General features: G+C 41.7%; 1 protein-coding gene across 1 annotated transcript; it reads left to right on the forward strand.

The window, feature by feature from the left end:
* Nucleotides 1-21,019: 21,019 nt before the first annotated feature.
* On the forward strand, nt 21,020-24,106 carry LOC121989654. The gene is made up of 2 exons (XM_042543833.1): nt 21,020-21,417; nt 21,488-24,106. The coding sequence occupies exon 2, from the start codon at nt 21,723-21,725 to the stop codon at nt 23,871-23,873; it is 2,151 nt and encodes a 716-aa protein (XP_042399767.1). The 5' UTR covers nt 21,020-21,417; nt 21,488-21,722; the 3' UTR covers nt 23,874-24,106.
* Nucleotides 24,107-25,036: the final 930 nt, after the last annotated feature.

Here is a 25,036-nt window from a genome sequence, read left to right on the forward strand (position 1 = left end):
CAGACTCGAGTTGACCTGACTCGAGTTGTATTTTGATGTTTGACGAGAACATGATGGGAGATTGTGGGTGCAACCCGTGGTCAAGGTTGACCTGGTTGACCCGAGGTAATTTGACCTGACTCGGAAAAGTCCAAGCAGGGAGCTTGGTGTTGGTTGCTACTCGGAAAACCTAGAGGTTCCACTGTACAAAAATTTTGTACAAAGGTCTGAACCTTTTCCTAGCTACCATGTGTTCTTTTAAATTAAATTTTGAATCGCCTGCGGAACTTAACACGTTTGATCCAAAACTTAATCTATTTGTTCTTTTAGGTTTTGACTTGGATCTCCTGCGGAACTTAACACGTTCGACCCAAGTCACCTTAAGTTATTAATTCCATTAAATATTAATTTCCATAATTGGTTCCCAGTACTGACGTGGCGAGGCACATGGCCTTCTTGGATATGGGAGCAACCACCACCGACTAGACAAAACCTTTTATAGAAAGCTAATATTTAATTTCCTAAAATAACTTTAGGTTAACCGAAAAGAACAATCAAATCACAAGGGAAAGAAAAACAAAAGAACACTATATCGAAAATAAATTGAAACTCTAGAATCGTATGCCTCTTGTATTTAGTATTATTTCCAAAAATAACTAGTATGATGCGGAAACAAAATTACTAGTTATACCTTTTAGAAAGACCTCTTGATCTTCTACCGATTCCTCTTCTAACCTCGGACGTTGTGTGGGCAACGATCTTCCGAGATGAGAACCACCAAGCATCTTCTTCTTCCTTACAAGTTTCGGCCATCAAAACTTCTCCTAGGATGAAGAGGTTCGACCACCACCACCATGCTCCAAGGGATGCTAGAAAGAGACTTCTTTTCTCTCCTTCTTCTCCTTCTTAGATCCGCCACCAAAGATATCTCTACCATGAGAAGGTTTCGGCCACACAAAGGAGAGGAGAGGAAAGAAAGGGCGGCCACACCCAAGGAGAAAAGAGAGGAAAATAGAATAGAGTCGTTAGCCTTGAAGCCTCCTCTACCCCTCTTTTATAATCCTTGGTCTTGGCAAATAAGGAAAATTTAATAAAACTTCCTTAATTCTTTTGCCATTGAAAAGGAAAATTTATTTAATTAAAATAATTTTCTTTTCAAATTATAATGCTCGGCCACTCTTCTCCCAAAAACAAGGAAAGTTTTAATTAAAACAAAAATTAAAACTTCCTAATTTGTTTCTAGAAATTTATAAAATTTCTCCAATAATTTTAATCCTTCATGATTGGTTAATAAAAGAAATTTTATAAATTAAAATCTTTCTTTTAAACATGTGGATAATTTCCAAAAAGGAAAGTTATCTCTCAAAATTAAAATCTCCTTTCAATCTACAAATAAAGAAAGATATTAAATCTTTTCTTAATCTTTTGTAGAAACTAATAAAAGAGAATTTTAATTTTTAAACTTTCTTTTAAATCATGAATATAATTAAAAGGAAAGTTTTTACCAAAATTAAAATCAACCTTTTAATCTACAAATAAGGAAAGAGATTTTAACTCTTCTCTTAATCTTTTGTAGAATCTTATAAAAGGAAGGATTTAAATTTTTAAACTCTCTTTTAAATTATATTATCCACATAAGAAAAATTTTAAAATTAAAATTCCTTTTTATTTTAATAGGGCCGGCCACATGAATTCACCCATGAACATACCCATGGCCGGCCCTAGCTTGGTCTCCAAGCTAGCTTGGCCGGCCCCTATAGGATGGGTAAGAAGGTGGGTATAGGTGGGTATAGTACTCTATAATTAAGAGGCTACGATAGGGACCGAGAGGAGGAATTGGTTTTGGTCTCCCGATAAAATTAAGCATCCCGTGTTCGCCCCGAACACACAACTTAATTTTATCAATAATAATTCATTCCACTAGAGAACTATTATTGAACTACCGCACCAATCCCAAATTACATTTTGGGCTCCTTCTTATTATGAGTGTGTTAGTCTCCCTATGTTTAAGATAACAAATGTCCACTAATTAAGTAAGTTACTGACAACTCACTTAATTAATATCTAGCTCCAAGAGTAGTACCACTCAACTTCATCGTCATGTCGGACTAAGTCCACCTGCAGGGTTTAACATGACAATCCTTATGAGCTCCTCTTGGGGACATTCTCAACCTAGATTACTAGGACACAGTTTCCTTCTATAATCAACAACACACACTATAAGTGATATCATTTCCCAACTTATCGAGCTTATTGATTCATCGAACTAAATCTCACCCATTGATAAATTAAAGAAATAAATATCAAATATATGTGCTTGTTATTATATTAGGATTAAGAGCACACACTTCCATAATAACCGAGGTCTTTGTTTCTTTATAAAGTCAGTATAAAAGAAACGACCTCAAATGGTCCTACTCAATACACTCTAAGTGTACTAGTGTAATTATATAGTTAAGATAAACTAACACCTAATTACACTACGACCTTCCAATGGTTTGTTCCTTTCCATCATGGTCGTGAGCCACTGTTTATAATTTATAAGAAACCGATAACATGATCTTCTGTGTGTGACACCACACACCATGTTATCTACAATATAAATTAATTGAGCAACTACATTTATCATAAATGTAGACATTTGACCAATGTGATTCTTATTTCTAGATAAATGTTCATACCAAAAGCTAGGCTTTTAGTATACACTCTAACACTTGGCACGGGAAAAGTCCAAGCCGGGAGTTTGGCATGGTGAAAAGTCCAAGCAGGGAGTTTGGCATGGTGAAAAGTCCAAGCAGGGAGCTTGGCACGGGAAAAGTCCAAGTATGGAGACTTGGCACGGAGAAGTCCAAGTATGGAAGCTTGGCACATGGGAAGTCGGAGAGGGCTCGGTAGCTCGTTCTCCGGACTGTGATCAGAGAGGGCTCGGGAGCTCGTTCTCTGGACCGGATGGAAGTCGGAGAGGGCTCGGTAGCTCGTTCTCCGAACTGTGGTCAGAGAGGCTCGAGAGCTCGTTCTCTGGACCGGATGGAAGTCGGAGAGGGCTCGGTAGCTCGCTGGTGAGTGAAGCCAGGCAGTGTGAAAGTCCTGGTGAGTGAAGCCAGGCAGTGGGAAAGTCCTGGAGAGTGAAGCCAGGCAGTTGGAAAGTCCTGGTGAGTGAACCCGGGCAGATTGGAAATCCTGGTGAGTGAAGCCAGGTGAAAACCCTAGTGAGTGAAGCTAGGTGAAAGTCCTGGTGAGTGAAGCCAGGCAGTTGGTGAAAGTCCTGGTGAGTGAAGCCAGGCAAGGGAAAGTCCTGGTGAGTGAAGCCAGGCAGTTGGGAAGTCCTGGTGAGTGAAGCCGGGCAAGAGAAAATCCAGATGGATCAAGGGTGATCGGACATCTGGTGTTGAGAAGGTCAAGTAGGTCAAGGGAGTGACCGGATACTTGACACGAAGAGAAAAGTCCAAGTGGGTCAAAGGGATTGACCGGACACTTGGTGGGGAGTCTTAGCAGGTCAAGGGAGTGACTGGATGCTAAGCATGATGTACCAACAGGTCAAGGTTGACCGGATGTTGGTTTGGGAGACTTGGGAAAGCTCTGGATCGGTCTGCAGACCGATCCAGTGATACGTTTGTATATCTGATCGGTCTGGTGACCAATCAGATAACAAACAGAAGGCGGTCATGGTTCTGTGGGCTTACTGATCGGTCTGGGGACCGATCAGATATCATCCTGATCGGTCCCGGACCGATCGGGACGCTACCACTGAGGTGGGATCGGTCCAGGACCGATCAGATTCCTACGCAGAGTTGGGCAACTCTCTGGAAAGCTTCGATCGGTCCGGGACCGATCGACAGGCCCGATCGGTCCCCACGACCGATCGGAGCAGGCCCAGACCGATCGGTGAAGCCTCGATCGGTTCGATCTAGCCGTTGTGAGTAACAACGGCTAGGTTCTGGTCTTCGTTGCAGGTTCTTCGCAGACATGTAATATAAAGAGGTCGAGGGCTGCTGAATCCTCTCTTCTTCCGCTACTTCTTCTTCCTTGGATTAAAGCTTCTGCTTCTGGTTCCGAGCTTTGTTGAGCTCGCTTAGAGCTTCGCGTGAGCTTCCATCGTCCGATCACCGCTGCAGGTTGTGAAGTTGTTTCCGCTCATCGCCTCCTGATGAGAAGGCAAGCGAGTGTTGCATTCATATTGTTGTTTGTATTTGCTTCTTGCTTTCCTTGTACTCCTTTCTTGTTGTTACAAGTATTGTGGCGAGGTTTCTCCACCCACAAGGAGCATTTATTAGCCGGTTCTCCGGGGACTCATCCACCGACGGATTGATAGGCTTCGTCCACCTTACGGACACGCCGAGGAGTAGGAGTTTATCTCCGAACCTCGTTACATCGGTTTGTTTGAGGTTTGTCTTCTTTCCCTTTCGTTTCTATGTTTATTTTCCGCTGCGCTAACACGTTTTGTAGAAAGAAACGACCATTTGGGGTCGGCTATTCACACCCCCCTCTCTAGCCTCCGTACGAAGGATCCTAACAAGTGGTATCAGAGCAAGGTTGCTCTTCGTCGGATTAACACCCGGGGGAGCACAAGCTAGAGAATGGATCGACTCGGAGAAGACATCACGTTTCCACCATTCTACGAGTGCTGCGACTTCGCGTATTGGAAGGTAAGAATGAGGTATTTTCTTATGACTAACCTTGAAAATTGGAGTTGTGTTCAATTAGGTTTCAAGTCTCCGATGGACAAGAAAGGAGAAACCCTACAGAAGGAGTGGACCAAGGAGCAAATCCACCAATCAACAATCAACGATGAGGTAACGAAAATTCTTGAATTTTCATTACCTAATGACATTTTGTGTAAGGTAGGTGGATATAACAATGCCAAGGAGTTGTGGAACAACTTGGCCAAGTTCCATGAGGGAAGCTCCACTTCAAGTCATGAAGAGGAGTCAAGTGAGCCAAGTAGCTCACATCATGGAGGCGAAGAATTAGAAGTTGAGGGCTACTCAACATCTAAGGAAGAAGAGGAGGAGGGTTCTTCTTCAAGAATGGAGCAAGAGGAAGAAGTGTCTACCTCCGGAAGGGATGAAGAAGAAAGTTTTCATCCATCCTCAACCCTAGGTAACTCAAGCATTTCAATTTCAAATAAATTGCATATATTATGCTTTGAGTGTAGGGAGTATGGACATTACAAGAGTAAGTGTCCAAAGAGGGTTAGAAAGACTCCACCGGCGCCAAAGGTCAAGGAAGCCGGAGTCCCAACACGCAAGGGCAAGGAGCACGTGGTGTGCTTCCAATGCAAGCGAAGGGGACACTATAGGAGCCAATGTCCGAGGGGGAGGCAACCTCACAAGGACAAGAAACCGAGCACATCGATAGGGGGAGCTAAGGCAAACCCTAAGGTAACCTTTAAGGCTCATTATTGCAATTCTAATAAGACACATGCTAGTAGTTTTATTGCAATTGCTAATAATGATAAGCATGATAACATTAGAAATCGATACACATTCTTAGGTGCCAAACATGTGAGCCTAGATAAGGATAACACTAGGAAAGCCAACCCTAGAATTAACCCATCTAAGGCTAAGGAAAACCTAGGTAGGAATCCCAAATCAATTAGACATATGCCTAGGAATACCTCAAAGAAAAATAAAAAATTAAAAATTGAGGTATTAGAGAAGGAGAATCAAGTCTTGAGGTCAAGACTTGATACTTTGGAAAAGGCTCTTAAGAACTTGGAGAAGTCATCTCTAGGGTTTAAGGGTCAAAAACCAATGTCCAAGGACAAGAAAGGTTTGGGTCACAAACCTAAGTCCCAAGTGGTCAAGCCCACTTATCACAATGTTCCATTCGATTATGGAACAAAATCTAGGGCTAGGAAGACCATCACCAAGGTCACAAGGGGAGTCACCCCTAGAGTTGATCTTGATGAGTCCCAAATGACCAAGGCTTTAAAGCCTAAGAGGGTTATTAGGAGGGTTGCTAGGGAAGTCATCCCTAGTGAATACTTAGTGAACCCAATGAGCTCCAATAGGTATTGGGTTCCTAGGAGCGTGATTCCATCACGCTAGATGAGTTAGGGTGTGCCAACCTTACTTGGATAGATAGTTAATCTATTCATAGCAAAAGGTGGCATTTGAGGAATTTTCAAGGGGTAATCAAGCCTTGAAAATGAAATTAACAACTATTCCTAAGGTGATTAGAATGTGCCAATCAAATTTGAGGAGTTTTCTAGAGTCAATCTAATTGGCACATAATGATCTAAAAGTCTTGAGGATATGATTTTAGGTCTATCACACTTAGGAATATAGAAATTATGGCAAAATGATCAAAATTATCAAAAATGGCAACTAAGGCTAGAATTAGGTATTTTCTATACCTTTATATGTTATTTGCCATGTATTGTTTGCTATATGTCATGTCATGACATCATATTTATTTTATGATCATTTAAAATGTCATGATAATGCTTAGGTTAGTTAAATGTCATGCTTTATTTAAGTTTCATACTTTATGCCATGACATCATGACATTGGCACATGTTATTATGTATGATATCATTTTATGCCATGTCATCATTTCTTGCATTTGTAATCAATGAAATTGATTTAAGGTTAAAAACACAATTTGATATGGAGATCAAATTCATGTTTAGAAAAATGCATGAGAACTTAGATTAAGCTAACCTAAACTCATATCTCACATCAAAATTGACTTGGATGTGTTTGATACACCTTAGATATGTGTGAGATATTAGGATGATGAGTTAGGAACAAGGTGCATAGTTCTTGTACCTAGATGAGCCTAATTCAAAATTGAGGATCATAGGGAAAACTTGTGTACAAGTCATGTACATATAGTCCTAAGATTATGGTCCTAAATTAAAGGGTTTAAAATCATTTTAAAATTGATCTGAAAAACCTTGATGAAGCTTTTCTAGTGATAGCATTCATCATTGAGCAAGATGATACAAAGATGAGTTAAACTTTGAACTATTTCAAAAGTTTTTGAACTTTGTATCAATATTTGAAAATGGAAGTTATTTTTATCTAAAATTATTTTTCCATGATAGTATATTGTATGAGGAAGGTATCCTCAAAATTTTACGATTTTTGGAATTTTTTGTAATTTTCTGTGAGTTTCTAAATTTCTCCCGGGGAGAAAAATCAGAAAATCTCTGAATTCAGAGGCTGGATCGGTCACCGGACCGATCCAGAGAAGTCCTGATCGGTTTGGTGACCGATCAGTGACGATCCAGAAAGCGAGGATCGATTTGGGAATCGATCCAAGGGGTTCCTGATCGGTCTGGGGACCGATCAGTGCGTGCCGAATTTCTGATTTTCAGCAGGTGTCTGAAATTTCAGTTTTTGGGAGTTGAGTTTCGGATCTCTAAAGGATTGAAACTCTCCAAGACATTGTTGGTGCAATGGTCAAGGGGGAGTTGGCCTTTAGGGGGAGTTTTACCTATTAGTCAAGGGGGAGATTTTACTTCTTAAGACTTTTGAGGATTAGTGATATGGAATTGTCACTAAGTTGAGTGTTGAGTTTAGTATCAAGGGGGAAATTAAGGGTTTCAATGAAAGGTATGGGACTTTCATTGGGAAGAAACTCTTGACCTTGATTCCCTCTTTTTGATGTGTGTCAAAAAGGGGGAGAGATGTCCCAAGGGGGAGAATGGGAGAATGTTTTGGAAAACCTAAGTTAGGTTATCGGGTTAACCTAACTTGTTTATGGGTTTTGTCAAACATCAAAAAGGGGGAGATTGTTGGTGCAACCTTAGGTCAAAGTTAACCTGGTTGACCAGACTCGAGTTGACCTGACTCGAGTTGTATTTTGATGTTTGACGAGAACATGATGGGAGATTGTGGGTGCAACCCGTGGTCAAGGTTGACCTGGTTGACCCGAGGTAATTTGACCTGACTCGGAAAAGTCCAAGCAGGGAGCTTGGTGTTGGTTGCTACTCGGAAAACCTAGAGGTTCCACTGTACAAAAATTTTGTACAAAGGTCTGAACCTTTTCCTAGCTACCATGTGTTCTTTTAAATTAAATTTTGAATCGCCTGCGGAACTTAACACGTTTGATCCAAAACTTAATCTATTTGTTCTTTTAGGTTTTGACTTGGATCTCCTGCGGAACTTAACACGTTCGACCCAAGTCACCTTAAGTTATTAATTCCATTAAATATTAATTTCCATAATTGGTTCCCAGTACTGACGTGGCGAGGCACATGGCCTTCTTGGATATGGGAGCAACCACCACCGACTAGACAAAACCTTTTATAGAAAGCTAATATTTAATTTCCTAAAATAACTTTAGGTTAACCGAAAAGAACAATCAAATCACAAGGGAAAGAAAAACAAAAGAACACTATATCGAAAATAAATTCGAAACTCTAGAATCGTATGCCTCTTGTATTTAGTATTATTTCCAAAAATAACTAGTATGATGCGGAAACAAAAATTACTAGTTATACCTTTTAGAAAGACCTCTTGATCTTCTACCGTATTCCTCTTCTAACCTCGGACGTTGTGTGGGCAACGATCTTCCGAGATGAGAACCACCAAGCATCTTCTTCTTCCTTACAAGTTTCGGCCATCAAAACTTCTCCTAGGATGAAGAGGTTCGGCCACCACCACCATGCTCCAAGGGATGCTAGAAAGAGACTTCTTTTCTCTCCTTCTTCTCCTTCTTAGATCCGGCCACCAAAGATATCTCTACCATGAGAAGGTTTCGGCCACACAAAGGAGAGGAGAGGAAAGAAAGGGCCGGCCACACCCAAGGAGAAAAGAGAGGAAAAATAGAATAGAGTCGTTAGCCTTGAAGCCTCCTCTACCCCCTCTTTTATAATCCTTGGTCTTGGCAAATAAGGAAAATTTAATAAAAACTTCCTTAATTCTTTTGCCATTGAAAAGGAAAATTTATTTAATTAAAATAATTTTCTCTTTTCAAATTATAATGCTCGGCCACTCTTCTCCCAAAAACAAGGAAAGTTTTAATTAAAACAAAAATTAAAACTTCCTAATTTGTTTCTAGAAATTTATAAAAATTTCTCCAATAATTTTAATCCCTTCATGATTGGTTAATAAAAAGAAATTTTATAAATTAAAATCTTTCTTTTAAACATGTGGATAATTTCCAAAAAGGAAAGTTATCTCTAAAAATTAAAATCTCCTTTCAATCTACAAATAAGGAAAGATATTAAATCTTTTCTTAATCTTTTGTAGAAACTAATAAAAGAGAATTTTTAATTTTTAAACTTTCTTTTAAATCATGAATATAATTAAAAGGAAAGTTTTTACCAAAATTAAAATCAACCTTTTAATCTACAAATAAGGAAAGAGATTTTAACTCTTCTCTTAATCTTTTGTAGAATCTTATAAAAGGAAGGATTTAAATTTTTAAACTCTCTTTTAAATTATATTATCCACATAAGAAAAATTTTAAAATTAAAATTCCTTTTTATTTTAATAGGGACGACCACATGAATTCACCCATGAACATACCCATGGCCGGCCCTAGCTTGGTCTCCAAGCTAGCTTGGCCGGCCCCTATAGGATGGGTAAGAAGGTGGGTATAGGTGGGTATAGTACTTTATAATTAAGAGGCTACGATAGGGACCGAGAGGAGGAATTGGTTTTGGTCTCCCGATAAAATTAAGCATCCCGTGTTCGCCCTGAACACACAACTTAATTTTATCAATAATAATTCATTCCACTAGAGAACTATTATTGAACTACCGCACCAATCCCAAATTACATTTTTGGGCTCCTTCTTATTATGAGTGTGTTAGTCTCCCTGTGTTTAAGATAACAAATGCCCACTAATTAAGTAAGTTACTGACAACTCACTTAATTAATATCTAGCTCCAAGAGTAGTACCACTCAACTTCATCGTCATGTCGGACTAAGTCCACCTGCAGGGTTTAACATGACAATCCTTATGAGCTCCTCTTGGGGGCATTCTCAACCTAGATTACTAGGACACAGTTTCCTTCTATAATCAACAACACACACTATAAGTGATATCATTTCCCAACTTATCGGGCTTATTGATTTATCGAACTAAATCTCACCCATTGATAAATTAAAGAAATAAATATCAAATATATGTGCTTGTTATTATATTAGGATTAAGAGCACACACTTCCATAATAACCGAGGTCTTTGTTTCTTTATAAAGTCAGTATAAAAGAAACGACCTCAAATGGTCCTACTCAATACACTCTAAGTGTACTAGTGTAATTATATAGTTAAGATAAACTAACACCTAATTACACTACGACCTTCCAATGGTTTGTTCCTTTCCATCATGGTCGTGAGCCACTGTTTATAATTTATAAGAAACCGATAACATGATCTTCTGTGTGTGACACCACACACCATGTTATCTACAATATAAATTAATTGAGCAACTACATTTATCATAAATGTAGACATTTGACCAATGTGATTCTTATTTCTAGATAAATGTTCATACCAAAAGCTAGGCTTTTAGTATACACTCTAACACTTGGCACGGGAAAAGTCTAAGCAGGGAGTTTGGCATGGTGAAAAGTCCAAGCAGGGAGTTTGGCATGGTGAAAAGTCCAAGCAGGGAGCTTGGCACGGGAAAAGTCCAAGTATGGAGACTTGGCACGGAGAAGTCCAAGTATGGAAGCTTGGCACATGGGAAGTCGGAGAGGGCTCGGTAGCTCGTTCTCCGGACTGTGATCAGAGAGGGCTCGGGAGCTCGTTCTCTGGACCGGATGGAAGTCGGAGAGGGCTCGGTAGCTCGTTCTCCGAACTGTGGTCAGAGAGGGCTCGGTAGCTCGTTCTCTGGACCAGATGTGGAAAGTCCTGGTGAGTGAAGCCAGGCAGACGGATAAGTCCTGGTGAGTGAAGCCAGGCAGTGTGAAAGTCCTGGTGAGTGAAGCCAGGGAAAGTCCCGGAGAGTGAAGCAGGCAGTTGGAAAGTCCGGTGAGTGAACCCAGGCAGATTGGAAATCCGGTGAGTGAAGCGGTGAAAACCCTAGTGAGTGAAGCTAGGTGAAAGTCCCGGTGAGTGAAGCCAGGCGGTTGGTGAAAGTCCGGTGAGTGAAGCCAAGGAAAGTCCTGGTGAGTGAAGCCGGTTGGGAAGTCCGTGAAGCCAGGCCAGGAAAATCCAGATGGATCAAGGGTGATCGGACATCCGGTGTTGAGAAGGTCAAGTAGGTCAAGGGAGACCGGATACTTGACACGAAGAGAAAAGTCCAAGTGGGTCAAAGGGATTGACCGGACACTTGGTGGGAGTCTTAGCGGTCAAGGGAGTGATCGGGATGCTAAGCATGATGTACCAACAGTCAAGGTTGACCGGATGTTGGTTTGGGAGACTTAAAGCTCGGATCGGTCCGCAGATCAGTGATACGTTGTATATCTGATCGGTGCGGTGACCAATCGATAACAAGCGATCATGGTTACGGCTTCGATCGGTCCGGGACCGATCGATGGAGCTGATCGGTCCCCGGACCGATCAGGGACGCTACCACGAGGTGGGATCGGTCGAGGACCGATCAGATTCCACACAGAGTTGGGCAACTCTCGAACCGATCAGCACGGGGCCGATCGGCCTGATCGGTCCCCACGACCGATCAGGTAAGCCCAGGCTTCAAGCTGATCGGTCCGGATCTAGCCGTTGTGAGTAACAATGGCTAGGTTCTTCGTCTTCTGTCTTCGCAGGCACAGGTAATATAAAGAGGTCGAGGGCTACAGGGCTGAATCCTCTCTTCTTCCGCTACTTCTTCTTCCTTGAATTAAAGCTTCTGCTTCTGTGCTCTGAGGTTCTGAGCTTTGTTGAGCTCGCTTCCGAAGCTTCGCGTGAGCTTCCAGTCGTTGATCAGCTGCTGCAGTTGGGTTGTGAAGTTGCTGCTTCATCGCCTCCGGTCGACAGAGAAGGCAAGCGAGTGTTGCATTCATATTGTTGTTTGTATTTGCTTCTTGCTTTCCTTGTACTCCTTTCTTGTTGTTACAAGTATTGTGGCGAGGTTTCTCCACCCACAAGGAGCATTTATTAGCCGGTTCTCCGGGGACTCATCCACCGACGGATTGATAGGCTTCGTCCACCTTACGGACACGCCGAGAAGTAGGAGTTTATCTCCGAACCTCGTTACATCGGTTTGTTTGAGGTTTGTCTTCTTTCCCTTTCGTTTCTGTGTTTATTTTCCGCTGCGCTAACACGTTTTGTAGAAAGAAACGACGATTTGGGGTCGGCTATTCACACCCCCCTCTCTAGCCTCCGTACGAAGGATCCTAACAGTATTCGCCACCACGATCAGACCGTAGTGTCTTGATACTTTTACCTAGTCATTTCTCCACATCAGCCTTATATTCTTTGAACTTATCAAAGCACTCGGACTTGCGGCGCATTAGGTAAATGTATCCGTATCTTGAATAATCGTCTATAAAAGAGACAAAATATTCAAAACCTCCTCTTGCCTGGACAGACATAGGACCACACAAATCAGAATGAACCAATTCTAACACTTCTTTGGCTCTATACCCCTTGGCCTTAAAAGGTCTCTTGGTCATTTTACCTTCCAAGCAAGATTCACAAGTTGGAAAATTTTCCAACTCTAATAAACCCAAAAGTCCATCGGCTATAAGCCTCTGAATCCTACTTAAGTTAATATGACCAAGCCTTAGATGCCAAAGATATGCTTGGTTCATTTCCGAAGGTTCTTTTCTCTTATTAGAGTTAGAATATGAGTTATAAATTTCCTTGTTTTGCTTTGTGGGAGAAATTGGATTTAAAGTATAAAAATTACCAACTAATGCACCAGAACAGATAATCACTTTATTTCTCTTAATAATTACATCATTACTAAAAGAAACTGAATATCCATCCAAAAATAGTTTAGAAACTGAAATTAAATTCTTTCTAAAACTAGGTACATAAAGACAATTTCTTAAAACCAAATTTCTATTTTTATTAAAAGATAAGTAGACGTCTCCCACTGCAACAGCCGCCACCTTAGTAGCATTGCCCATATAGACGGTAATCTCTCCTTCAGTTAGTCGTCGGGTTTCCTGGAACCCCTGCAAGGAATTGCAAACATGATCTCTACACACCAGGTGCTGGTAGATAACACCGCTAAACATGTTTCAACAACTAGAGCATGAAATATACCTTTGTTGTTCTGATTCCTACGAGGACAGTCCGCCTTCCAATGCCCTGACTGCTTGCAGATGAAGCACTTACCCTTCGGCTTCTTCACTCCAGCTTTAGGTCATGTACTCTGAGATTTATTCACTTTCTTTGCTGAACCAAATTGTTTCTTCTTCTTCTTTCCTTTCAGTTTAGAAGTAGAACCATTTTCAGCATAGTAAATATGAGAATTGTGTCGAAACAAACTTTCTGCTGCCTGAAGTTCTGTCAGTAGTTCCACCAATGAATATACCATTTTGTTCATATTGTAATTCAGGCGGAATTGCTCAAAACTTCTAGGTAGTGTTTGGAGGATCATATCGATCTGGGTTTCCGATCCTCATCAATTTCTCCTCCAAGGATCTGTATTTCGTTCAGATAAGCCATCATCTTTAGGATATGATCTCTCACAGGAGTACCCTCTTGCATGGTGGCTGTCATTATCTTTCTCATGGCTTCTTGTCTAGAAGCCCGATCCTGATGACCAAAGAGTTCCTTGAGATTGTTCATAATATCATAAGCTGTTGGTAAATCTTGATGCTGATGTTGCAATACATTTGACATTGAAGCCAAAATGTAACACCGCGCCATGTCATCTGCCTTTACCCATTTCTTATGATATTTAATCTCCTCTTGGGTAGATTCACCAGTGGGTGCATCAGGGCAAGGCTCAGTCAGTACAAACTTATAGCTTTCAGCAGTAAGAACAATGTCCAGGTTCCTTTTCCAATCTATGTAGTTAGGACCAGTAAGTCTATTCTGTTGTAGTATGATGGACAGTGGGTTGAAAGTCATCCTAAGAATCACAAATAACTTTTGGTCAGAACTCTAAATTTAGAATAATATTGATTCCTCAAACAATACTATTTTAAATTAACCAACACCTCAAAATATCGTGAATTTTGTATGCCACGATAGTGTGGACGTATACAAATTCAACATTCGTAAAAGGAGGGTTTAACCCATTAATTTTATTATCTTGTCAACCTAACTTTTTGACAAATAAAATTAATAGTTGGTATCCTTTAGTCACACAAATAATAGCAGTGACTCCGATGGGGAGGATACTATTAAACGTGCCTAAGTGTATACCATTACTTGACACTAAGTCCATTAATAAGATTGTGCCCCTTCCGATGGGGAAGATCACACGCTCTTAATTAACTTCCTATAGTTATCCAAAATGGAAGTTTGTTCTAGTGATCCAAAAACAAGCTCATCCGATATGGAGGAAGGCACTCAGAGCCAACGCGCAAGCTTGTTTGCATCACTTACAAACTAGTAATGGAGACCGTGGAATTTATTTAAAATCCCTCTCCCACTTAGTTATTTATAAATGAGGAATTTTAACTATGCTAGCCTACTAAACATGTATACTAACATACACACACAACACAATATAAAAGCAATAAATAGAAAATCTAATTTTCAACTATTATGGCTTTTATCTATGGTTGTCCTCCGTGTGTTGTCATCCCAAGCTGCTGCCATATTTGGCCACCGCCACCGGGTCTAGCTGTCGCATCCATCTTGCTCCTTGTTCCGCTGCGCTTCTGGTCCTCAAAAGGCTCCACGCCTTGCAAGATTCGATCCGCGACATAAATAAAATTTTACATTTTTCGATCCTATATTCCTCGAAGGAATGTACATGTAAACTAGATCGAACATAAAATAAAATTTTACATCTATCGATCCTATATTCCATAAAAGGAATGTACATGTAACTAGATCAAAAATAAAATCCTAATAAAACTAAATGCAGTTCCTGTTGTATTTTATAATACAATCATGCACACACATATAAATGCCCTTGACATGTCCAAGGGTCCAATCACACATAAAAAAAAAATTATAAGCCATAATAGTTGGATCATGCATCCACAAAGTTAGCACATCCTACTATTAACCTGCCTAAATTATGTATTACATGTGCATAATTAAACTAATACCAAATACACAGAGGCAAAACCCTAGCTCTGATACCAATTGTTGGTTGCTACTCGGTAAACCTAATGGTTCCACTGTACAAAAATTTTGTACAAAGGTCTGAACCTTTACCTAGCTACCATGTGTTCTTTTAAATTAAACTTGGATCGCCTGCGGACTTAACACGTTTGATCCAAAGTTTAATCTATTTGTTCTTTTAGGTTTAGACTCGGATCTCCTGCGGAACTTAACACGTTTGATCCAAATCACCTAGGTTATTAATTTCATTAAATATTAGTTTCCAAAATTGGCTCCCAGTAATAATGTGGCGAGGCACATGGCCTTCATGGATATGGGAACAACCACCACCGACTAGACAAAGCCTTTTAAGGAAAGTTAATATTTAATTTCCTTAAATAACTTTAGGTCAACCGAAAAGAACAATCAAATCACAAGGAAAAGAAAAAAAAATAAAAGAACACAACATCGAAAATAAATTCGAAATACTAGAATCGTATGCCTCTTGTATTTGGTATTATTTCCAAAAATAACTAGTATGATGCGGAAAGGAAAAATACTAGTTATACCTTTTAGAAAGACCTCTTGATCTTCTACCGTATTCCTCTTCTAACCTCGGACGTTGTGTGGGCAACGATCTTCCAAGATGAGGACCACCTAGCACCTTCTTCTTCTTCCTTCAAGTTTCGGCAAAGCACCAAAATCCAAGGATGAAGAACTTTTTCCACCAACTAAGCTCCAAGGGATGCAAGTTTTCTCTCCTTCTTCTTCTTCTTCTCCAAGTAGTATTCGGCCACCACAAAGACTCCAAGCAAAGAAGAGTTTTGGCCACCACAAAGAGGAAGAGAGGGAAAGAGGATGGCCGGCCACAACACCAAGGAAAAGAGGGAGAGAATAATAGAGGTTGTATCTCATGAAGGCACCCCAACCCTCTCTTTTATATTCCTTAGCTTTGATAAATAAGGAAATTTAATTACAATAAAATTTCCTTAACTTTCTTTGATAACAATTAATTAAGAAAAATTAAATAAAATTTTCTAATCAATTGTATATGGTCGGCCACCTCATGGAGAGCAAACAAGACAATTTTTAATCAACAATTAAAAATTCCTTATTTATCTTCGGAAATTTTAAAAAATAAAATTTCCTTTTAAAATCCCTTCATGGTTGATAAAAAGAAATTTCTATAATTTTAATTTTTCAACATGTGAATAATTTACAAAGAGAAAAAATAAAATATCTTTCCTATCTACAAATAAGGAAAGAGATCTAATCTCTTTTCTTAATCTTTTGTAGAAGAGATATTTTAATTTTAATTCTCTCCAATAAATTATATCTTCCACATAAGAAAAATTTAAAATTAAAATTCTTTTAAATTTAATGGGGGCCGACCACCTAAGCTTGGGTTCAAGCTAGGGCCGGCCACCCATGAACCAAGGCTTGGTCAGCCCTAGCTTGAACCACAAGCTAGCTTGGTCAGCCCCTACATCATGGGTACGAAGGTGGGTATAGTACTCTATAAATAAGAGGTTACGATAGGGACCGAGAGGAGGAATTGGTTTTGGTCTCCCGATAAAATTAAGCATCTCGTGTTCGCCCCGAACACACAACTTAATTTTATCAATAATAATTCATTCCACTAGAGAACTATTATTGAACTACCGCACCAATCCCAAATTATATTTTTGGGCCCCTTCTTATTATGAGTGTGTTAGTCTCCCTGTGTTTAAGATATTGAATGTCCACTAATTAAGTGAGTTACTGACAACTCATTTAATTAATATCTTATTCCAAGAATAGTACCACTCAACCTTATCGTCATGTCGGACTAAGTCCACCTGCAGGGTTTAACATGACAATCCTTATGAGCTCATCTTGGGGGCATTATCAACCTAGATTACTAGGACACAATTTCCTTCTATAATCAACAACACACACTATAAGTGATATTATTTCCCAATTTATCGGGCTTATTGATTTATCGAACTAAATCTCACCCATTGATAAATTAAAGAAATAAATATCAAATATATATGTTTGTTATTATATTAGGATTAAGAGCACATACTTCCATAATAACTGAGGTCTTTGTTTCTTTATAAAGTCAGTATAAAAGAAACGACCTCAAATGGTCCTACTCAATACACTCTAAGTGTACTAGTGTAATTATATAGTTAAGATAAACTAATTCCTAATTACACTACGACCTTCCAATGGTTTGTTCCTTTCCATTTTGGTCGTGAGCTGTTGTTTATAATTTATAAGGTACTGATAACATCATCTTCTGTATGTGACACCACATACTATGTTATCTACAATATAAATTAATTGAACAACTACAAACAAATGTAGATAATTTGACCAAATATGATTCTTTATTCAAAATAAATGTTTACAAAAGCTTAGGCTTTCAGTATACACTCTAACAGCATCAACGTAATAGAAGGACGGTCCAATGCTACAACTGCAACAAGGAAGGGCACATCAAGGATGACTGCCCAAAATTAAAGAAAAGGGACAAGGAGAAGCCCCAAAGACCGACGTCCTCTAAACGCAAGAATCTGAAGGCTACATGGGATGAATCATCATCCTTTGAATCTGAAGTCGAAGTCTTCTCGGGATTAGCACTGATGGCCAACCATCAAGTAGAAGAAGATGAGACCAGCTCAGAAATGAGCATAGATGAAGGGGGAGGATCAGAAGAAGAAAGGGGAGCATCAGAGATAGAGGTAAGTCAGGTACGTGCGCTAATCCCTAAACAGTCTTTTCGCTTTATCAAAGTACTTACTAAAAACTTAGTCAAATCAAAAAAAGAAATTGCTGATTTAAAAATACTATTAGATAATTTGAACTCAGAAAATGAAAAGTTAAAATTGGAAATTGAAAAATAAAAAAATGATCGTGCATGTTTAAATAAATTTCAAAAATCAAAACTTAGAATTTATGGTAAATTAAATTGGTATATCAAACATCACCAAGGTCAACTTAGAAAAATACCTAAAGAATATGTACCTACTAAATTTTTAACTAATCCAGTAGGAAGGAACCTCTATTGGGTTCCAAAATCTTTAATAGATTAAAATTTTAAGTTAGCACTTTCAACAAGAGAAATTAAACTGTTAATTTCTTTATGAGGCTTTATATAAGAAAGTGGTTATTGCTCCACTAACCAAGAAGGTCTAGTGCGTCGCCACTACCTAGAAGACAAAATACTAAATAAATGTTTAATTAACTGACTGATAAAGCATGAAAATAGAAATTAAATAATGCTTTAACAAGTTTTTTTTTAAAATATTTTTAAAAATTTCTCAAAAATATTTTTAAATTGCCTAAAAATTAGAGTTCTTTGTTAACTTAGAATTTATTTTGAAAAATTCCTACTCCGTTTTTATTGTGATCAAAGGGGGAGAGATAGGAACAAGTTTAGGGGGAGTTAAAAAAAAATTTCAAGTTATTTTTTGAATTTTGATGGATAAATTAATTTTATACTTAGTATTGCAATTTATTTTTAAATTGTAAACTTTATACTTAAAATGTTAGTTTTATAATTTCTTTAAATTACTTGTTTGGTTTACCCTAAGTTGAACTTGGGTTGATGCACATCAAAAAGGGGGAGATTGTTGAACCTCGTGGCTATTTTGATGTAATCAACCAAGTTAGGTTAGGTCCTGTTTGATTTTAATCTTTGTGTCTAAGTGTGCAGGAGCTTAGGAGCGTAGGAAGTCGAGCGGAAGACACAGCTAGTGAGAAGGACAACACGGGAAGGGAGCTGACGGGCTTGGTGCGTCCGAAGGACAAAAGAGCTGTGAAAGAGTACACCGGTGGACGTGAAGAACGTACGCGACGTTCGAGGGATGAGAAGCCGGAGAGGAAGCCTGCTCGAGGAAAAGGTCGGAAATTGGGTTTGGGTGAGCTCTATTTCGGTTGGCCGAAATCACCCAAGCGATCGGAGTTTCAGAAGAAAAAGAAAAAAAGAGAAGCTGGAAGCTATTTATACCATGCAGGTTGAAGGCGCCCTCAACAGCATTGAGGGCTCCCTCAACATTGAAAGCGCCCTCAACAGCATTGAAGGCTCCCTCAACATTGAAGGCGCCCTCAATGTCATTGAGGGCGCCCTCAACCCAGTCTTTGTGATAGGCAAGCGGATAAAACTTTATCCGCTTATCCACCTTGAAGGCGCCCTCAATCCCTTTGGAGGCGCAGTCAACATTCGAGATAGGTTTTCCAGAAGCTATATAAAAGCCCATGAAGCTAGGAAATTATTCATTCAACTATGTATTCAATTCCTAGCAACATCTGAGCTTCCTTAGTGTATAAAAAGGCTTCTCCGCCTACAGTGGAGGAGACATTTCCAGTAGAGTTGTTCAACCGCTTTGGATTAATAACTACCTACATTGTAACCAAGTTAATTTCCTAAGTCCCTTATTTTTTGTTTCATTTATTTTTATTATTGTTGCTATTTTAAGAGTTGAAAGCACGAGGAGTGTATATTTTATTTACAGGCAATTCACCCCTCCCCTCTTACCGACCCCGCTACATCAACAAATCTGACTGTGAAATTCAAAAGGGCGCTAGTCACGTCAGCAGAGGATATCCGCCTGTCTTGTCAGGCATGCGGCGGCAGAAAGAGGGTCACGTGGCAGGTGATTACTAGACAGCTTTAATGAACTTAATTAAAAGGGATGGTCGTGTGCTCGACCATAATTGTCAAGGATTTGCACATATTTCGAGAAATATTGATAACGTCAGCGACGATCGCGCTCGCTTGAAGAAGCGCATTTGAAAATTCTCGTAAGTATTGTTGCTCATCGTCCCAATCTCATAAGGTTACTGCATCGATCGTCTATGTGCCATGGTTAGACAATGACCGAGCGGCGTTGGTTGATGCACCGATCAGATACTAAGGACCGAACACTCCAATCGGACGTAGAACTCACCAATGAAACCAGTGGTCCAGTCAGTCGGACATGCAGTCTCCTTCGACTAGACTTGACGAGGAGGCTTGTGATACGGCGATAAAGGGTAGCCCACTCATCATGGGTCAATTGACACGGTGTCGGTCAGAATCAAGACGATAAACGTCGGGACTTACGGAAAGAGCCTTAGCCAAAGGTGGTTGTCTGATTATCCCGGTTGGCAAATAAGTGGTCGAGTGGATCACCCAGCCGGTCAGACAAATTGACATCATGGGCCGGTCAGACGAATGGACAACTCGTAGTTGGTTATTTTGGTCGGCAGGAAATGAGCCGCTCGGACAGCCCATCCAACAGGAAAGCGAGCTGCTCGGACCACCTGTCCTGCATAAGAATGACACTATACAGGAGGAGATGAGAAAACAAAAGAGAACACTCCGTCTATCAGCATTAAATATGAAGAAGTCAAGATTAAGAAGAGCATTTCATTTATCATTAATACATAGAAGTCAAGACAAAGAAGTTTTCCTCTGGTAATTAATATCATTAAATAAGGATAGATAAATGATTACAGAGAAAAGTATAAAAGGATACATCAAGTATGAAGAATGATAAGATTTATTTATTTCTCAAATACTCATTTCTCTTCCTAATTCTAATTTAAACGCGGGAGGATCAATACCAAAAACTTATTTCCTGATTTGATTTTATTTCGTAAGATTTAAGATTTTCATCTCGTCAATAATCATCTCATCCTCTTCTTTCATTTGGACAAGATAAATCATAATTCTTATCAAAACGTCTTGTTTATTTCTTTTCATGCATGTTTCATTTTCTTCGCTTAAAAGGACAGCCTTTAGTTCCATTTCTTTACTTTTAAAATTGTTTAGAAACTAGTTTATCTCTTTATTACCGTTCTAAATTAGTTCTCCTACCATCTTCACTGAAAAATAAAATAAAAAGAATTAAATGAAATCGAATTTTAAGCATTTCAACGTCACGGTTCCAAATATATGCATTCAGCTTTATGAAGCTGCTGGAAGATTATCGGTGCTCGAGTTGATGGTTTGTCAAACAGTACAGGGCGTAAAAATAGCAACGAGGATGCATCACACTGCATTCTCGATCCAGTTTGCATCTATTGGAGCAAGTTCGCAATCTAAATTTGGGAGTTTGGAGATGAAGTAGAGGATACGCGATACGTGTACAGATGATTGCAGTAAAAAGGTAGAAGACGATGCAGGAACGGACAACAGTACAAGAGGTGGAAGAGGAGTGGAGCCAGAAGGAGCAGGCCTCGCGAGAGGAAGAGATGTATATAAATCTACCAACAAATCTTCCTGTTGTAGATGGAGATGCAGCTTACAAGAAAGGCTGTGCGCCTGTGCCCCTCTGCTTTAGTGCTGCATCTGAGGCATCATGCAGCAGCAGCGGCAGCGGCAATGGTGAGCTAGGATGGGCAATCACCTACTACCGCTACTAGACGCCTATGTTTTTTTTTTTTTTTTTTTGCAGAGGCCCTTGAATTCTCGGTTTGACTGCTTCGTTACGAGTTGGAGGGATTGAGATTTAATCCTTCTTTCGTGGAGGAGAAGAGCAGAGGAAGAGGAGGAACAGTAATTGAATGATGGATGGAGACAGTGACTGTTAGTTGAGGTTCATGGCGTTGCATGGATGGGCGAGATTCTGCTGCTGTTAGTGGAGGTAAGTGTTTCGGAGGTATATATAGGGAGAGGAAGTGGGGAGTTGGATGGAGGCGGAGGTGAAGGAGGTCGCCGGCGATGAGGGGGTAGCGGAGGGGATGGTTGCCGGCGCAGCGCGGAAGCGGTATGAGAGGCTGGTGGCGGTGAGGAGCAAGGCGACGAGGGGGAAGGGGGCGTGGTACTGGGCGCACCTGGAGCCTGTCATGGTGGTGACTCCTGCCGGGGTGGGGCAGGCCGCGGAGACGAAGCTCCGGTGCGGTCTTTGCTCCGCTCTGTTTTCCGCCTCGAACCCCTCGCGGACTGCTTCTGAGCATCTGAAGCGCGGCGGCTGCCCCAACTTCTCGTCGCCTTGCTCCGCTGCGGTTGATCCCCTGCCCATCTCCTCCCTACCGCCCGCTTCGCCCCGACGCTGCCCCCTGGCTATGAGATGGCCCGCTCTGCCGCCGCCGCCGCTGACCAAGCCGGCCCTCGTTCTCTCAGGAGGGAAGGAGGACCTCGTCGCGCTTGCCAGGCTGGAGGATAGCGTGAAGAAGCTCAAGAGCCCCATGGCCGCCCCCGCCGCGGCTCTTCCCAAACCACAGGCCGACGCCGCCCTCGCCCTCCTCGCCGACTGGATTTTGGAGTCGAGAGTCTCTGTCTCCCCTTCCTCCCTCGACCACCCAAAGTTCCGGTCGTTCCTCAACCAGGTCGGTCTCCCGTCTGTTTCCTCCCGCCGGCTCATCCTATCTCAACTGCACGCGCGATACCTCGAGGTCCTCTCCGACTCAGAGGCCAGAATCCACGACGCCGCCTTCTTCCAGCTCTCCTCCGACGGCTGGAAGTCGTCGGCCACGTCATCCGACCACTCGATTGTGAGCTTTGCGGTGAACCTCCCCAACGGGAAAACATTGTTCCACCGCTCCATTCTCACCGTCAGTAGAGCGCCCTCAAGCTACGCCGAGGAGGTGATGCGGGACGCCGTCGCCAAACTATGTGAGGGTTTCACCGAACGGTGCGCCGGCATTGTCGCCGACCGCTTCAAGAAGACGGCGCTCCGCAACCTCGAGAGTGGGAACGAACGCATGGTCAACCTCTCCTGCCAACTCGAAGCATTCAACGGCTTGATCAAGGACTTCGCTCAGCAGCTCCCCCTGTTTCGAAAAGTCTCCGGCCACTGCCTCAAGTTAGCCAACTTCATCAACGTCCAATCCCAAGTCCGAAGAATTTTTCTCAGGTATCAGCTCGAAGAGCACGGGCACGCTCGCCTTCCAAGAACTGCCTCCATTGGTGCTCATCGAGCCTCAGACGAACTAGCAGTGGTGGAGGATGTGATGGAATTCGCCCGTCCGATCCGAATGGCTGCTCTCGACGAGGACTACAAGCTGGTTTACCGCGAGGAACAACTCGCCGGAGAAATGGCGGAATTGATTCAAAATGGTGGGTTTTGGAGCGAACTGGAGTCCGTTCACTCATTAGTGAAGCTAGTGACGGCCATGGCCCATGAAATCGAGCTCGAGCGGCCACTGATCGGCCAATGCCTGCCTCTCTGGGACGAGCTAAGGACCAGGGTCAGAGAATGGGGCGTCAAGCACGGCATGAACAGCGAGGCGGTGGAGAAATTGATTGAGACGAGATTCTCGAAGAACTACCACCCGGCATGGTCAGCAGCGTTCGTGTTGGATCCACTCTTCCTGATCAAGGACGCCGGCGGCAAGTACCTCCCCCCTTTCAAGCGCTTGTCCCCGGAGCAAGATAAGGACGTCGGCCGGCTGATCACGCGGTCGGTGTCGCCGGAGGAAGCTCACATTGCGCTGATGGAGCTAATGAAATGGAGGTCAGAAGGACTGGATCCCTTCTACGCCCAAGCCGTTCAGGCGAAGCAGCGCGACCCCTCGACGGGGAAGATGAAGGTCGCCAATCCACAGAGCCGTAGGCTGGTGTGGGAGACCTGTTTGAGTGAGTTCAAATGCCTCCAGAAGATCGCCGTGAGGCTCGTTTTCCTCCACGCCACTTCCTGCGGGATCAAGCGCGATTCCTCACTGATGCGATGGATGCACGTTCATGCTCACTCCGAGGTTCCGAAGAAGATGGCTTTTCTCACCGCCCATTCGACGATCGCCAAGATGGATTCCTTCACCGAGACGATGGACGTGGACGTCCTGAACATGGCGGACGACGACGCACTTGGAGACTTCGCCGATGCCTCCTCAGCGCTGTAACCTCTGTTTCTTCATAGACTAGGATCGTAGGAATGCTGATTCTTTGTTTGAGTTCTTGATCAGCCTTGTTTTTCTGACTTTTACTCGAGATTTTGTTTGGAGTGGGGATTAGAAGCATAAAGAACTGTCAAATATTTGTTCGAGTGATTGTTTTATCAACTTTGAATTTGATTAGTTTGAGCAGCAAGCTTTGCAGATCAAGGTTGGAATTTGCAGAGACTCGTTGAAAGGAAGACACGCCTACTCGACTAGTTCTGGCCTTGTATGATCACAGGACTAACAAACAATTCACTGGCGATGCGGGTGCCCTACTCATGTATTTCACATGCCTATATATCTAGGCTTGTCCTAAAATCCTTCATGCATGACCTTAAAAATATGAGGTAGTAGAACAGAGGCCTTGTGATATTTGCATGCACGTTAGCGTCTTTGGATTCTATCAACTGCTGCACTATTGATTAATAAGCAGGTACTCTTCCTGCCAGCTTTATCAATGATTGATTTACGAGAAAAAGGTTCCGACGCTGCCTGCTTTGGCATGACTAACACTCTAGTTTATCATTTCTAGGAGATGACTGGTCGATAGGCCATGGCTGGGCGGATGGCGAGCCAGAATGGTAAGCCGGAGGTCAACTTCAGAAGAAGACAGCCGGAGAAGGGAAAAGAAATGAAGAAAAAAGAGACTGAATCTCCGTTGAGACCCACCACCGGGGCAGGCAGCGATTCAAAGTCCAGCCGCCAAGGCCCACCGGGGAGGGGGGACATGGAAGAGCAATCTGAACCCTAGTGCGCCTGTTGCAATCGGCAAAAGCTCATAAAGGGCTTCTCTTTCATGACATCGTCTTTGGGTGGCTTTTTCTCTGACGAGCGAGACCATATGGCCTTTCTGTCTCCCAGCGCTTGCCTTTTGCTTTCTTTCTCACTGTCAGCTAGCCCTTTCTCTTTAGCAGTCACGAGAGCTTGCCATTTTGATCGCCCAGTGCTGCAGTTCCATTAATAGGAATCCATTTTTTTCAGATTGGAAGACGATCAGAGACAGTTTCATTGATAGCTGAAGTTGAAAACAAATCGTTCGCTAGGTAGCTTTGCGATGCTTGTGTTCAAGGCAGAGAAGGAGAGGATCCAAAAGAAGGTTTGCTGCTGTGTCGGTGTTATTTTCCTCT

This window comes from Zingiber officinale, chromosome 6B (assembly GCF_018446385.1).
Source record: "Zingiber officinale cultivar Zhangliang chromosome 6B, Zo_v1.1, whole genome shotgun sequence".
Taxonomy (NCBI): domain Eukaryota; kingdom Viridiplantae; phylum Streptophyta; class Magnoliopsida; order Zingiberales; family Zingiberaceae; genus Zingiber; species Zingiber officinale.